Genomic DNA, 16,627 nt, shown 5'->3' with positions numbered 1-16,627 from the left:
TACAAAATTTAAAAGGTCCAAATTTGGTAAACGCTTTGGCAATTATTTGTATAGGAACTTCTAAATTAAGATTAAATAAACAAGTTAATTACCAGTAACAACCGATTTAAAACCTGGAACTATTCTACATTCACGTGCTAGGCATTATTTTGCCATCTAGAAGCTGGCGTCAGAAAACACATGCTTCTCTAAAATTAATCTTGTTTTTAGAGTCAGCCATAAGCCTACAATGCCCCTTTACATGATTAGTCTTAACAACTCACTGGAATAAAATAAAAGGGAGAAAATGTAGGTCAGTCACTATCACCACTTGCACACTGGGGGCGCTGGGTCGCAATACAATGGTCCGTTCATCCATCCATCCATCCATCCATCCATCCCTCCCTTCCTCTCTCTCTTCATCTTCTGGCAGGTGCACCATGGCATTACCACCAGGAGATAAAAGCTTTGCCTGCCACATACGTGAACACAATCAAGAACCTTTGTTTTTACATGTTTTATTTTATTTAAACACAATGGCTCACATTTAATGGCTTGCCCTCTTCAATGGGCTCCCGTACCCATTCCTGTATTATCTACAGCAGTATGCAATCAGTTTTGAAGTCAAGTATTTCATGAAAGTTCATCCTCAATAAACAAAAGAAAAAGATGGAGCTCCAGTGTGCCGTCTTGCTTCCTGGGGCATTTTCTCCATCACCTGGAGATCTGGAAATCTGCCTGCAAAATGATTGTCGCGCCCTGGAAGAATCCGATCCGATTTTACAATTAAAAGGAAACGCACAGGAAATACATCCGATTGATCTTTAAAGTGCGATCTCTGAAAAATAAGCCGTTCGTCATGATTTTTTGTGTGCCATTTATAAAACGACATTATTTGCGATTAATTTACACCTCGAGGTTTTCATTCCTACCAGGCAATAAGTTGACATTAGCTTTTTCAGATAGACTGTTACCGAAAGCAAACCTGCACCATTTTCTTATACTTCCTTTTGTCTCATGATTTCTTCTCCTTGATCGTAGACGGGTGCATAGGTGCTCACGGTTGTCATTAGTGGCCCTCCGTGTGATGTTTATTGGCCTCTTAGTACTGCTGAGTTTTATATGACCCGAGTTTTTGAGGTTCTTTTTTAAGCCTTTTTCTCTATCCTCACGTTCTGGGCAATTCCCAAAGTCCGTGGGCCACGAAATTAAACTGACAAGCATCTTAAGAATGTCTCTCATTCAATGTCCCTGTAGTATTCCACCCCCCACCACCATAGCAATAAGTGAATGTCCTGCAGCGACCGTGTTCGTTCAACATCCCATGTTTTTGCCACTTTCTCAAAGGCTGTCAAATAATGATGCTGTCATGTCGCTTGCACTGTGATGTCACATTAAAGAGACAGGGAGAGAGACCACACCTTTGTGGAAGGGACATCAATCAAAGGAGCTGATATGCAATACCAAAACTAAAATGCAATAAAACAGCACAAAACAGACATAAGACAAACATCAAACGGATCAAACTCTTTGAAAGTATAAAAAAGATTTCCCAGAGCATTGCTACTTGTACAAATAGTCACAGTGCAGACAAGCACCATCTCTGCCTCAAACTCAGCCAGTAACAGCAGAGGAAAAGGAAGGATTAAAAATGTTTCCTTCAGCAACATGGCAGTCGGTGCTGGCATATTCTGCGGCTAGGGTTAGTGTTGTAGCTGTACATTAGAATTCCATGATGTCACAGAACCTCTTATTTAAGTTATTACAGGCTCCTTTTGGCCTAAATGTATCCTTTACACCGGTATTATAGCATTACAGTCAACATTGACTGGTGAACTGGTAGTTACAGACTTAGGCCCATATTTATACTTTTTTAGCGCTGCATTTGCGTAATTCTTTTACGCAAAAACGGCGCAAACGTGCAAAATATAATTGTATTTTGTACGTTTGCGCCGTTTTTGCATCAAAAAGCAGCGCAAATGCGGCGCTAAAAAAGTATAAATATGGGCCTTAGGGTCTGATTTAGAGTTTGGCACGGGGGTTACTCTGTCACAAACGTGACAGATATCCAGTCCGCCGTATTATGATTACATTTTATATTATGGAACTTGTAATACAGAGGACAGGATATCCATCACGTTTGTGACAGAGTAACCTGTCTGCCAAACTCCAAGTCAGGCCCCTATTCTCCTAGAGTACAACAGTGACATAACATTGGGCATGGCCACTGGCAGATGAGCCATTATCACATTAGAACATTCAAATCGAGGCAGCATGCTCTCATTACAAATGGGGAAAACATAGAGGATAAACATTGGAATGGTATGCTGATGGTTTACAACCAGTTATTTCCCAGCAATCTTCATTACTCTAAGCCCTAGTCTTCCTTCTCCAAGTCCAAACAGTATGAGGTTCCGCCTTATTGCACAGAAATAAGTTAAATATACTCGTAATGGAACTAACCTCGATCAGTCCCTGCAGATTAACCCCTGCTGTGTAATACAAAACAAAACAACTTTTCGGATGGGAACCATATGAACGAAATACACTGAAACGGTACTGTGACCATCCAGAGTATGGAAGTAATCTTCAGATGAGAAAGAAGCAGAAAAAAATATTAGTAAAGCCAAATCCTGTGTACAATGGAATCTGTACGAAATTTTACGTAGAAAGCAGTACATACCTAGGCACAGATTTCTCCACTACGTGACCTTGAACAGATAGCGACTGCAAACAAAACTTTGCTGAAACGTTAAACCCACTGAATCCTATGATTCAATAGAGGCCTGCTGGAAGGTACAATAGACCAAAGGAAAGTCTCATTGTTTTGGAAATGGCCCTTTTTGTAGGGTTATACCCAAACATTTTGCTTCTTCATCCTATTTTTTCAGATCAGTTTTGCTGGTTTATGGTCTCTGCACACTTTACCACTGCAGATCAGTGCTAAAGTGCAAGAGCTCCCTGTGTACATTGTATAGGTGATTGGTTTATCCCCGATTGGCATATCCCTGAATGGCATATCTGATATACTAGTAAGTCCTAGTAAAGCACACTAGAGGCACCCAGGGCCTGTAAATCAAATGCTACCAATGGGCCTGCAGCACTCATTGAGCCAACCACATGAGTTGCCAGGGCAGGGTGCAGTGTATTTAAAAGGCAGGACGTATACTGGTGTGTTTTACATGTACTGATAGAGAAATAGTGCCAAATTCAGTTTTCACTATTGCAATGCCTATCTCTCTCAGAGGTTAACATGGGGATTGCCTTTAAATATATTTTAAGTGCAGTTTCCTATTGGGAGCGGATAGAGATTGGAGTTTGGGGTTTCTGAACTCACACTTCAATGCACCTGTAGAGTTGGTTTTTAGATTGTCTGTTTGAAAATGCCACTTTTTTTTTTAGAATGTGGGCATTTTCTTGCTTAACCATTTTGTGTCTCTGCCTGCCTGTGGAAGCCACGTTTGGGTCAGACTGACAGTCTGTTTGTGAATCAGCTTGGAGTTCGATCTGCAACGTGTGTGACTTCAACTGCCCGACGGCCCCTGCAACGGCCACGAGGACAGAGGTCAGTGACTCGCATACTTCGGATCTCATTGGGAACATCACAACGCCCTACATTTCCAAGTTACTGTTTGCAGGTCTTCTTGACACCGTAGCTGGCCCGTGACGCTGCAGCCAGCCTGAACTGTTGGATTTGTTGTTCACGACGCAGTGATAGCCCCAGACTTCAAGGAACTGTATTTTTAAGTCATTCTTGCAAAATGCATACCTTTATTACAGTGTGTTAGATTTTTCGCGTTTTGGTCTAGTTTTACACAGATAAATATTGGCTATTTTTCTAAAACTGGTGTTGTGTCCTTCTGTAGTCTTTCTACTACATTACTGTATGTTATGTGCAAATGTTTTACACATTGCTTCTGAGATAAACCTGACTGTTCGTGCCAAGCTACCAAGAGGGTAAGCAGGCGTTATCTAAGCTGGGTATCTCACTTACCCTGACTAGAGTGAGGGTTCCTACTTGGACAGGGCGTAAACTGACTGCCAACTAGAGACCCCATTTCTAACACATGGTATAACTGGCCAAAGCACCACTGCCCTACAAAGAAAAAAATATTTTGCGAGGCAAAGATATTGACTGAATCTCAAAGTCCCTACTAGCCCAAATAGCTGTCTACTAACAACTTAACATTACAACTGTCAGATCTAGGAGAAAACCCTCTCAAAGAATATGGAACTTCATAGTACGATGATAAGACGCTACCTGTAAACCTCAAGAGGAAACGTAGCTTGGAGCCTGAGCTTGAAGACTAACATATGTAACTTGAAATCCACAGGCAGAGTCAACATAGTGGCCTAGAGAAGGAGGAATATGTTGAAAAGTACAAACAGCCAATGTGGAGAAATCTGAAGGATTAAAATGACAAGGCCAGTGTAAGGAAATGGCTCCCTGTTGCAGTTAGCCCCCACTTTTTGCCTGATACTGATGCTGACTTGACTGAGAAGTGTGCTGGGACCCTGCTAACCAGGCCCCAGCACCAGTGTTCTTTCACCTAAAATGTACCATTTTCTCCACAATTGGCACAACCCTGGCACCCAGGTAAGTCCCTTGTAACTGGTACCCCTGGTACCAAGGTCCCTGATGCCAGGGCAGGTCTCTAAGGGCTGCAGCATGTCTTATGCCACCTTAGGGACCCCTCACGCAGCACAGACACACTGCTTGCCCGCTTGTGTGTGCTGGTGGGAGAAAATGACTAAGTCGACATGGCACTCCCCTCAGGGTGCCATGCCTACCTCATACTGCCTGTGGCATAGGTAAGTCACCCCTCTAGCAGGCCTTACAGCCCCAAGGCAGGGTGCACTATACCACAGGTGAGGGCATAGGTGCATGAGCAGTATGCCCCTACATTGTCTAAGCAAAACCTTAGACATTGTAAGTGCAGAGTAGCCATAAGAGTATATGGTCTGGGAGTCTGTCAAAAACGAACTCCACAGCTCCATAATGGGTACACTGAATACTGGGAAGTTTGTTATCAAACTTCTCAGAATAATAAACCCACACTGATGCCAGTGTTGGATTTATAAACAAAAGCACACAGAGGGCATTTTAGAGATACCCCCTGTATTTTACCCAATTGTTCAGTGCAGGACTGACTGGTCTGTGCCAGCCTGCTGCTGAGAGACGAGTTTCTGACCCCATGTGGTGAGGGCCTTTGTGCTCTCTGAGGACAGAAAGCCTGCTCTGGGTGGAGGTTCTTCACCCCTCCCCCCTGCAGGAACTGTAACACCTAGCACTGAGCCTCAAAGGCTCAGGCTTCGTGTTACAATGGCCCAGGGCAATCTAGCTAGTGGAGATGCCCGCCCCCTGGACACAGCCCCCATGTTTGGTGGCAAGTCCAGGGGAGATAATGAGAAAAACAAGGAGGAGTCACCCACCAGTCAGGACAGCCCCTAAGGTGTCCTGAGCTGAGGTGACCCCAGCCTTTAGAAATCCTCCATCTTGATTTTGGAGGATTCCCCCAATAGGAATAGGGATGTGCCCCCTCCCCTCAGGGAGGAGGCACAAAGAGGGTGTAACCACCCTCAAGGACAGTAGCCATTGGCTACTGCCCTCCCAGACCTAAACACACCCCTAAATTGAGTATTTAGGGGCCACCAGAACCAAGCAAAATAGATTCCTGCAACCTAAGACGAAGAAGGACAAGACGGAGACACCAACTGCTTTGGCCCCAGCTCTACCGGCCTGTCTCCCCACTGCAAGAAAAACTGCAACAGCGACGCATTCCCCAGGGTCCAGCGACCTCTGAAGCCTCAGAGGACTACCCTGCATCTAAAAGGACCAAGAACTCCAGAGGACAGCGGCCCTGTTCCAAAGAAATCAAAACTTGCAACAAAGAAACAACTTTAAAAGGACTCTACGTTTCCCGCCGGAAGCGTGAGACTTTCCACTCTGCACCCGTCGCCCCCAGCTCGACCTGCAGAGAAACAACACTACAGGGAGGACTCCCCGGCGACTGCGAACCCTGTGAGTAGCCAGAGTTGACCCCCTTGGGCCCCCCAGCGACGCCTGCAAAGGGAATCCGGAGGCTCCCCTGCCCGCGACTGCCTGCTTCCAAGAACCCGACGCCTGGTAAAGACACTGCACCCGCAGCCCCCAGGACCTGAAGGATCCGACCTCCAGTGCAGAAGCGCCCCCCAGGTGGCCCTCTCCCTTGCCCAGGTGGTGGCTACCCCGAGGAGCGCCCCCCCCCTTGCCTGCATGCTTCGCTGATGAGACCCCTAGGTCTCCCATTGAACTCTATTACAAACCAGACGCCTGTTTGCATTCCGCACCAGGCTGCCCCGTGCCGCTGAGGGTGTACTTTTTGTGCTGACTTGTGTCCCCCCCCGGTGCCCTACAAAACCCCCCTAGTCTGCTCTCCGAAGACACGGGTACCTACCTGCTGGCAGACTGGAACCGGGGCACCCCTTCTCCATTGAAGCCTATGCGTTTTGGGCACCACTTTGACCTCTGCATCTGACCGGCCCTGAGCTGCTGGTGTGGTAACTTTGGGGTTGCCCTGAACCCCCAATGATGGGCTACCTTGGACCCAACTTTGAACCCTGTAGGTGGTTTACTTACCTCCAAAACTAACAAATACTTACCTCCCCCAGGAACTGTTGAAAATTGCACTGTCTAGCTTTAAAATAGCTTATTGCCATTTTTGCCAAAACTGTACATGCTATTTTGCTGATTCAAAGTTCCTATGATACCTAAGTGAAGTACCTTTCATTTGAAGTATTGATTGTAAATCTGGAACCTGTGGTTCTTAAAATAAACTAAGAAAATATATTTTTCTATACAAAAACCTATTGGCCTGGAATTTTCTTTGAGTGTGTGTTCCTCATTTATTGCCTGTGTGTGTACAATAAATGCTTAACACTACCCTCTGATAAGCCTACTGCTCGACCACACTACCACAAAATAGAGCATTAGAATTATCTCTTTTTGCCACTATCTTACCTCTAAGGGGAACCCTTGGACTCTGTGCATGCTATTTCTCACTTTGAAATAGTACATACAGAGCCTACTTCCTACATTTAAAATGACAAGGCCAGCATCAAAGTGTTATCAGAATCGCAACACAGTTGTTCTGAATCTTGTTAACTCTTAGTATGAAAAGGAATTGGGAAAATGAACACAGTAGACCTAAGTCTAAGGAAGAACCAAAGCATTAATAACCCATTCCCCTGATGTAGGATGAATAGCGCAAACACAGGGGAGTATTCTCAACTAATGCATACAGATCAAACCATAGATGACTGGGGCTCAGGCAAGATCTGCTGATGAAGGAAAGATCCAGGTCAATTAATCTACAGGCCCATTTTGCCTCCCCAGAGGATAAACTGCTGTCAGAAAGAGGAGACTGGGTTCTTCTCAGAGACTTGGACCATGAGACAGGGCTGCTGATTTCAGGACACAAATCCCAATACCCTCCGCTAGTTCATACTTAGTCTTCCATATATGCTCTCTAGATAGGAACAGAATGACCCTGGAGAAGAGAGAAAATGTAACAGGGCACGCTGGACCACCACTAATTCCCTCCAACTAGAAGAACTGCTAATTTCTGCTGGAACTCACAGGCTTTGTGATGAATTCTTTCTCAGAGTTGCAACATATGCCTTTCTGCTTGTATCTTTTGGCAGAATTAGGGGAGAGGGAACTAGAGGGAAGCCCTGTTCCCACTTTCATGGAATCAAACACAACTGCAGGGACTGGCATATCTGAGATGTCACACAAGCTAGGATACTGCAGCTCTATGACGATAGATTCCACCACTTTGATGGTGCAGCATCTATGTGGTAGAAAATGGAGGCATGCAAAGTTAGAAGCATGCTAAGAATATTTAAAAGCTAAGTCCACCTTTTTGTCAACGGCATCTGAAAGAGAAGCATCCTTTAAGACTTTGGTGCCCTGGGATGACAAGCCTGCAATTAAAAAATCCAACTATACCACAGATTGAAATTCTTCCTCAAATTGTCCCTTAAGATAACCTGCCATTAAAGATCAAGGGAAGCTTTTTACTCCCACCCTACGGGCCCAATGTAATCTCATATGTCCAACTTGGAGCCAATCAAGATGAGATCTTTGGCAATATGGACTGCTGTCACTGGTAAAATAGACTAAAAATAGACCTCTCAGTCTATAATTTTTAAACAGAAACCCAATTCTAAAGACCTGAGTGAAAGTAAATCAATAACTCCTGCCACCACAAAACAAACTCCTTTTTATAAGCTGTTTACCATACAATTGTCACTATATACATATTTCTTCACAAGTGCATTGACAGGGCTGGGTCTGTCCAATATTAACATCTACATTTTCAGCTTGTGTTTTTCATGTTGGTGCGGATAGTATTTCAGATATATCTTCTTAACTATCTCAAGTGTGTTCCCAGTAGGGATGGAGGGATATTTCTTCTTGTTAAAAATAAACCCCTTCTCCACTAGAAAGACAGCTTGGTTAAACTCATCCTGGTGGAATGGTGTCCCCGTATTGAGGCATTCCACTAGAGTGGAAACAAATAAGCCCCAGCGCATCCCATAATAGTCCATGATCAGCCCACCATATTGTTTGTTGGCATAGTCCAAAATGTTTCCTGTTGGGCCCCAGAGAGTCAATTGGTTTCGGGCATTCAGGTCGTATTGTGCTGCTTCCTGCTCGCTAGTAGCTAAGGATTGAGCATCTGAAAGCCATCGGCCAAGTAGGAAGTGTTGTTCACTTGAGAGCAGAATATCCAGTTCAGGGATGAGGTCATACACCAAAACACCACCTGTAGTCATCAAATCGGAGAGGGAATGGCTCTGATATGCTTGCTTTATTTCCAGGTAATAGTTTGTGACCAGCTGCTGAACAGCTTGCCTTGTGACATCAACCATGTCGTATAGAAAGGCATCATTTGCAGCGAGCACGCTGGACACATTCAGCAACAGGCGCCAGGCCTCATAGACATCACTCTGGTTGTACCACACATCTGTTTTCATTTTCAGAGAGGGACGGTGGACCAAAGGACTATGGTTGTGGTTTTTCAACAACAAAGTGCAGTTGAAAACGCTCCTTAGGAGGAGTTGCCAGGCCAAGCGGGCATTTGTATTGTTGCTGCCATAACGTCGCTGCACATAGCCATCTACCCATTTAGAGAGGTTGACCGGCTCTTGGCGCCATCCCATCTCATTCATCAACTCATAAATCATATCGTTCTGGTTAATTCCTTCTGGGGTTAGCCCAGTGCCCACCATGGTGGAGTTAGGGAAGTGCTTAGCATCAAATGGCCCTCTGTTGATTTTCTCCACACTGCCAAACAGGCCGTGGTTGCCACCAAAGTTGTGCAACATGCACCATATGAAGGGCTGCCCATAAAAAGATTCTGTATTGAGGTAAACTGGCATTGTTTCTGCAAACAGATCGAGAACAAGGATCCGTCCGATGGGTGCTCCATGTAGCAGAGCTCGGATCTGTGCTGGTTTCCAGAAGCCTGAGTCACTGATGAACAGCCAGCCTTGCATCATCCAGATGGCATTAGGATCAACTATAGAGAAATAAACATATGGATCATGCATCAAAGAAGTAGCTAATGACACTAGAACATAACAACCGGCATACACTGCAGATAAGGAGACAAGAGACCTAATCAATGGAACAACATAAGAAAAAAACATGACGGCTCTGAGGTGTTTGCTTTGGGTAATAAAAATTGAAACAAATAAGATAGACTGGTAGATTATAATTCATTATTATTTTTCACTTAACATTTTCATAGCACGGACCTAACCAGAGGGCTATAGAGGGCTTCTCTAACAAAGTCGGTAATAAGTAACATTACAAAAGAACCGTCTGGATATTCAGGATAAATTCAGCGGTGGGATTATTCAAGGAAGGGAAGCCTAATAAGGTGAGTTTTCATGCCTTTTCGGGAGGCGAGAATGTCCGGTTTTAACTTTAGATTGACTTGCTACAGACTTGTATAATGTGTACATTTTGGCGTCGAGTGGCTGCTCAAAAACTATAAATCATAGTGGGGAAGACAGTGAAAAAATAATTTGAAAAGCGAGATGGAGAGTAGGGGAGATAGAAAAAAAAAATGAAAGGGGGAGAGAAAAGTGTGAGAGAAATGAAGAGAGTACATGAAAAAAGAGTGATAGAAGGAAAGAGCTGTGACAGTATACCCCCATCTGAGTGGAGGACTACAATAGAGTCAAGGCTCCATCACAGAATTTAAGAATCACAGGATTTATTAATCTTCTGCAGAATCTGAGGCTTCCACAATCTACAAAGACCACGTCAAGGTTATGGCTATCATAAAATATTTAACAACCACAATTATTACATTTTTATAAATAAATAACACATAAGTACTATTTATATATTTTTAACATTAATTTATATGTATTTATATTTTTAACTACACAAAATAATGTAATTTCAAATTATTTCTTTGGGGTTTTATTTTAAGTTCCTATTGCCATTATTTTCTATTGGAGGGTTTTGCAATATGTCAGTGTGCAGTACTATAGTTACTAAAAGAGTGAAAGTTACTAAGAAGTGCTGTTTGTGAACACTGAAAAGTAGTAAACTTACTCAAAAGTGCAGTTTGTGATTCAGGCCCAGATTTGTATAGGGCCTGTAGATTCTGTATCCCACTAAGCATGATCTTATATGATTTAAATCATACAGGACCCTCATCCTCTACATCTGTGTGTTCTGCTGTATGTCATGCTGCACCATGTCCATCTTTATTAGGTCCATAACACATATTTCTTCAGGACCTTCACCAAAGAGATAAGCTTTTAAAGTCCCTGTAAGGCCCAGTGTCAGATCTTTACTTATTTTTTGATCTCAGTTTAGTCCTCAGTCTCTTGAGGAATTCCATCTTACCATCCTTTACGACTGCCATTACATCATAGGAACGTTGTAACTTGGCCATTGTACTTTGTGCCTTATGTTGAATAATATGTCTGTGACAGAGAAATCCAGAAATACTGTTCTAGGTATGCCTTACACAGGTCCGGCTTTACCATTGGTGGTGCCTGGTGCGACAATCTTTTTTGACCCCCCCGCCCCTCCCAATGACTTCCTCCTTGGAATCCCTCACTATCCCCAAGCAATAGTGACCCTCATCTCTCCATAGCCCCTCTATCATATACATCTCATTTCTTTTTTAAGCACGGGTAACGGCTAGCTTAACTAATTCACTCAACTATCCACATAAAATACAGATCTGTTCTTTGCAGCAGGCATACAAACTCTCTGCGCTAATTTATGGCAAGTCAAAACTACCACCAGAAAAATTTCTGATCTCTCTTTCTCTAGCAGGAACATTAATCAAAAGAGTTAGCCTGACATTCTTATTGGGCTTGAAAGCTGGATGAACAAGGAACTCAAAAGAAGGCGCTTTTAAATAGTAAGGTATTACTGAACACAGTGCTGCTGCTGAGGTCAGTGCCCCCCTTCCAGGTCTGCGCCCCGGGCGGCCGTGCCGCATGCACTGCCCTAAAGCCGGCCCTGGCCTTAGGGGGCACAAGTGAGAGGGAAAACTAGTTGCTTACCTGTAACAATAATCATACAGTTTGAGATGCTTCTAGATTCACATCCCTTGCATTATTTTGCCATCTCGTGGTTGGGTCTGAAAACATTTTGAGCAAGTAAAAGTTTTTTCTTTGGGTGTCATCCATGGGCAGTTTATGATGAGCCCACACTGCTCTGGTGCCTCACCTTCTTTTTCAGATTATTTTTCCTGAGCTGTGGATTGTGTTGTTGACCACTGCCCCCGCTTTATGAGGCAGGTGGGAGGCCTGCATGTGAATTTACAACATTCTCAAACAGCAAAGTAAGTAGTTTCTTATACAACGCAAACTGCCTACAGATTGACATGCTTTGTCTTGATTGGTTAAGGATGAGCAGTGCCCAATAAACCCTAACAATGACTGTTCCACCTGTGCTCCTCTCCTTGCCTAAATATCTTAACAGAATTGTTTGGTAAAACTGAATGCGGTAACCTCTTTGCTGCTGGGTAGATGTCCTTAAGAGAGGCATTTCTCATGTGAACTAGGGTTGTCTCCATTTTCCTAGCTGCCCTGCACACTTAATCAATCAATCAAAAATGTTTATAGAGTGCGCTACTCACCCGTGAGGGTCTCAAGGCGCTTGTGGCAGGGTGAGGGGGGGGGGGGGGTTACTGTTCGAACAAGCATGTCTTGAGGTTTTTTCTGAAGAGTAGGAGGTCTTTGGTTTTGGGAGGTTGGTGGGGAGGGAGTTCCAGGTTGTGGGGGCGAGGTAAGAGAAGGCCCTGCCTCCTGTGGTGGTTCGTTGGATGCGGGGGACTGTAGCTAGTGCGAGGTCGGCTGATCAGAGGTTGCAGGTGGGAGTGTGGAAGTTCACTCTTTTGTTGAGGTAGGTCGGGCCGGTGTTGTGGAGGGATTTGTGTGCGTGGATGAGGATCTTGAAAGTGATTCTCTTGTCTATGGGGAGCCAGTGAAGGGATTTGAGGTGTGGTGAGATTCGTTTGTGGCGGGGGAGGCCAAGGACGAGGCGTGCGGCTGTGTTCTGGATTCTCTGGAGTTTGCGTTTGAGTTTGAGTGTGGTGCCGGCGTAGAGGGCTTTACCGTAGTCTAGTCTGCTGCTGATGAGTGCATGGGTGACTGTCTTCCTGGTCTCTGGGGGAATCCATTTGAAGGATTTTTTTTTAGAGTGCGGAGTGTGTGGAAGCAGGAGGAGGTTAGTGCATTGATTTGCTGTGTCATGGAGAGGGAGGGGTCATGGATGATGCCGAGGTTGCATGCGTGGTTTGCAGGGGTGGGTGCGGGCCTAGGGCGGTGGGCCACCAGGAGTCATCCCAAATGGTTTGTTGGGGCCGAAGATGATGATCTCGGTTTTGTTGGAGTTAAGCTTGAGGTGGTTAGTTGTCATCCAGTTGGTGGTGTCGAGGAGGGCAGCGTGTAGGTTGGTTTTGGCGGTGGTGGGGTTGCGGGTGAGGATGAGTTGGGTGTCGTCTGCGTAGGAGAGGATGGTGATTCCGTGTGGTCGGAGGATGTTGGCTAGGGGGATCATGTAAATGTTAAAGAGTGTGGGGCTGAGGGAGGACCCTTGGGGGACTCCGCATATGATCTTGGTAGCGGTGGAATGGAAAGGTGGAAGGTGGACTCTTTGGGTCCGGTTGGTAAGGAAGGAGGTGAGCCTGTCTAAGGCTTTGTGGCAAATTCCTGTGTTGTAGAGGTGTGTGCGGAGTGTGTGGTGGCAGACAGTGCCAAAGGCTGCGGAGAGGTCTAGGAGGATGAGTGCGACGGTCTCGCCTTTGTCGATTTTGGTCCTGATGTCATCAGTGCATGCGATGAGGGCGGTTTCCGTGCTGTGGTTCTTGTGGAACCCGGATTGTGAGGGGTCAAGAGTGTTGTTTTCTTCGAGAAAGTGGGATAGGCGGGCGTTGACTAATTTCTCAGCAACCTTGGCGGGGAAAGGGAGGAGGGAGATGGGGCGATAGTTTGAGCAGACCTCCGGGTCGGCTTTGTTTTTTTTTAAGAGAGCGGTGATTTCTGCGTGCTTCCAGTGGTCTGGGTAGGTGGCAGAGTCGAAAGAGGAGTTGATTATGTCACGGACTATGGGGGTGATGGTTGGGCTGGCTTTGTTGTAGATGCGATGAGGACAGGGGTCGGAGGGGAATCCGGAATGGATGGAGTTCATGGTTTTTTCGGTTTCTTCGTGTGTGGTGGGGGCCCAGGTGGTGAGTGTGGTGGGGGGGTCATGAGTAGGGGTTGAGTTGAGTGAGTGAGGGGTATGTGTGGTGGGTGTGTGTGGTATGAAGCTGTTGTGGATGTCCAGGATTTTGTGGTGGAAGTGGTTGGAGAGGGCGTCACATAGGGGCTGTGTGTGTGGGGGGTCTATGTTGCTGGCTTTGGGTTTGGCTAGCTCTTTAATGATGGTGAAGAGTTCTTTGCTGTTTTGGGAGTTGTTGTCAAGGCGTGTCTTGTAGTGATCTCTTTTGGTGGTGCGTATGAGTTGGTGATGGGTGCGAATGGTAGTTTTGAGGGTGGAGAAGTTGGTTGTAGAGGGCTCTTGTCGCCATATTTTCTCCGCTTGACGGCATTTGCGCCTGGAGTCTTGGAGTTCGGGGGTGAACCATGGGGCGTTCTTGATGTTGCGGGTGGTGATGTGTTTTCTGAGGGGGGCTAGTGTGTCTGCGCAGGTAGTGATCCATTTAAATAGGTTGTGTGCTCCTGCATTGGGGTCGTTGGTGTGGGGGGGGGGGGAGGTTGTGAGCCAGTTGGAAGTTCAGGCGTTCTGTGGGGATCTTGTCCCACATGCAGTTGGGTGTGGTGTGTTGACGGTGGTGTGTGGGGGGTTTGGTGAAGGAGAAGTGGACGCAGTGGTGGTCAGTCCAGTGGAGTTTGGTGGTGTGGGTGTAGGCTGTGTTGGCTTGAGGTGAAAATTGCATCAAGCGTGTGTCCTGCTGAGTGGGTGGGTGCAGTGACCAGTTGTTTGAGTCTTAGATTCAATTCCAGTATTTTCACTGCCATTCTATGACACGTCAGCATTCTATGCACAATTTATAGAGGTTTTTGATGCTGCTGGTCTTTCGATTGTGGTGAATGAACCACAATGAACTAGTCAGTCTTTCTGGTGTGCCCCACAACTTGACATCTAATGTATGTAGAGGTCTTAATGCTGGTGCCTTTGGCAGTTGAATACTTTTGATTCACATGGAAATTTAAAACCATCTTAGAGATGAATTTTGGGTTAGTTGTTGTTAGCACTGTAGTAAGTTCTTGTATAATAAGTGCTTGTAGTTCACTTACAGTGCACAGGGATGTGATTTCTATTAGAAAGAATGTCTTTACCTTTAAAAGTTTAAAGGTGGCCTTGTGTGGCAGCTCAAAAGGGCGTTGTAGCAGTTTGGTTAGATCTGGGTTTAGGCTCCTCACTGGTGGTGGATTCATTTTTGGGGGTAGATTTTCCCAGTCTCTTCTAGGAATCTTTTACAGCTGGTAGCTTCAACATTTATGTGGCATCCCAACTCTGTGTATGCCACAACAGTCGACAGATGTATTCTCAGTGATATGGATGAACATTTACAATCTAGCAAGTGCATTAGGTATTTGAAAATGCTGGCCTTATTGGTCAGGTTATCAGTTTCTCCATTCTGATAGTTCCTTTTGAGAAACCTCAGAAATTTTTCAGCATAACATTTGATTGTGGATAGTCATCTAACCTTTGTAACGACGTTATAACGACTGCTAAGCACTTATTTGGTGAACTAATTTTATGTCTTTAGGAGCTATGCCGCTAGTAAGATCTGCCTTGGCTCAGGGTGGCCCCTCTACCCCACCTCCTTGCATTGTGCGCAGGTCTCTGAGGTTTCACAATCGTTTCACTTGTCCTTTAGTCCATCATTAGATGTGAATACCAGGGTTGTTTTGCCCACATTGGCGCTCTTAGAATCTTTTAATTCTTTGTTGCTTTGCCCTTGCTGCTGGTAGTATTGGTATTGGGGGAAAAGTGCAGGCAAACCTCACTGATCTATTCAGTTTTAGTCTATTGCCCTGAGAGAATGTGTGCTGAAACATGGAGACGATAGCTTTACATGTTGTGTTTTCTGATGTTGCAAACAGGTATGTTAATGGTGTTTCCCAAATTGTAAATATTTTGTTATTTCATGATCGAGGTCCTACTGGTGGGAAGCCGGTTTCTCTGCTTAATCTGTGTGCTTCCACGTTATTGTCTCACTAGGTGGACTGCTGTGATTGTGATGTTGTTTCCTGTCACCAAATTCCATATGTCTTGTGTTAGTTTTTACATGGAGTATGATTTTGTGCCATCCTGTTTATACAAGCATAACGTGGTTTATTACCTTGTCTGTCTTACGATAGACTTCTCTATGACTTATGTTGGAATGCTTTTGGTCCCAGAAATATACTCTTTAGCTCTAGATTATTTTTGTTGTACAGCTTTCTCTGTGGTCAGTGACTTCTTATTTTTACTTTTTTCAAGTGTGGACACCATCCTGTGTGTGATGTACTCATTTATGGTCACAGAACGCAGTGATGATTTGAATGGTCTGCCCTTCCTCACAACTGTTGTTGGCCACCATGGTTGAACTGAATTTGTAACAACCACTAAATCATCTATTTTCCCCCTCTTCTGTGATTATTGTCATTATCCACCCTCGTAGTGGTCATGTGTACAATGTGGTACGATTGGTATACTTAATGCCATCACACTAGCAACCTCAACACGGTTCTCACTGTCAGAGGCTACGACATCATGTATAGGCAAATTTGTTCTTGCATCACCAGAATCCCCTACTCTGTGCGTCTTGCTATTGCAGTTTTGGAATTTGGGATTTCCCTAGAAAAATCTTTTGCTAGGTTAGCACAGAGGCAAATTCCTTTATAATGGTGGAGAATCTCAGGTTGTCTAACAGTTAATCCATTCTACTGCCCATTTATCTTTGTGAAGGAGGTACAGTTCCCAAAGCTTCCTTTTCTAAGGGTGATTGAACTTCCTTTAAGGTCTCTGTTCCTTATAACCCATTTGTCCGTTGTGATTTCACTCCACTTTGAGAGGAAACCTTGATTCCTGCCTCCTGCAGGTATTCCAATCCAGGGGTGAGATTATACT

The 16,627-nt window shown here is 44.9% G+C and overlaps 1 protein-coding gene across 1 annotated transcript in view; it reads right to left on the bottom strand.

Moving 5' to 3' along the window:
• Positions 1-481: 481 nt before the first annotated feature.
• The window catches only part of NAGLU (N-acetyl-alpha-glucosaminidase), a 101,842-nt gene continuing 85,696 nt past the window's right edge, over positions 482-16,627 (bottom strand). Inside the window, exon 6 of the mRNA XM_069237709.1 lies at positions 482-9,545. Within this exon, the coding sequence (XP_069093810.1) occupies positions 8,332-9,545 (1,214 nt within the window). The 3' untranslated portion in view covers positions 482-8,331. The remainder of the gene's footprint in view (positions 9,546-16,627) is intronic.

This window comes from Pleurodeles waltl, chromosome 6 (genome assembly GCF_031143425.1).
Source record: "Pleurodeles waltl isolate 20211129_DDA chromosome 6, aPleWal1.hap1.20221129, whole genome shotgun sequence".
Classification (NCBI taxonomy): Eukaryota; Metazoa; Chordata; class Amphibia; order Caudata; family Salamandridae; genus Pleurodeles; species Pleurodeles waltl.
This window is presented reverse-complemented; position numbering and strand designations above follow the sequence as displayed.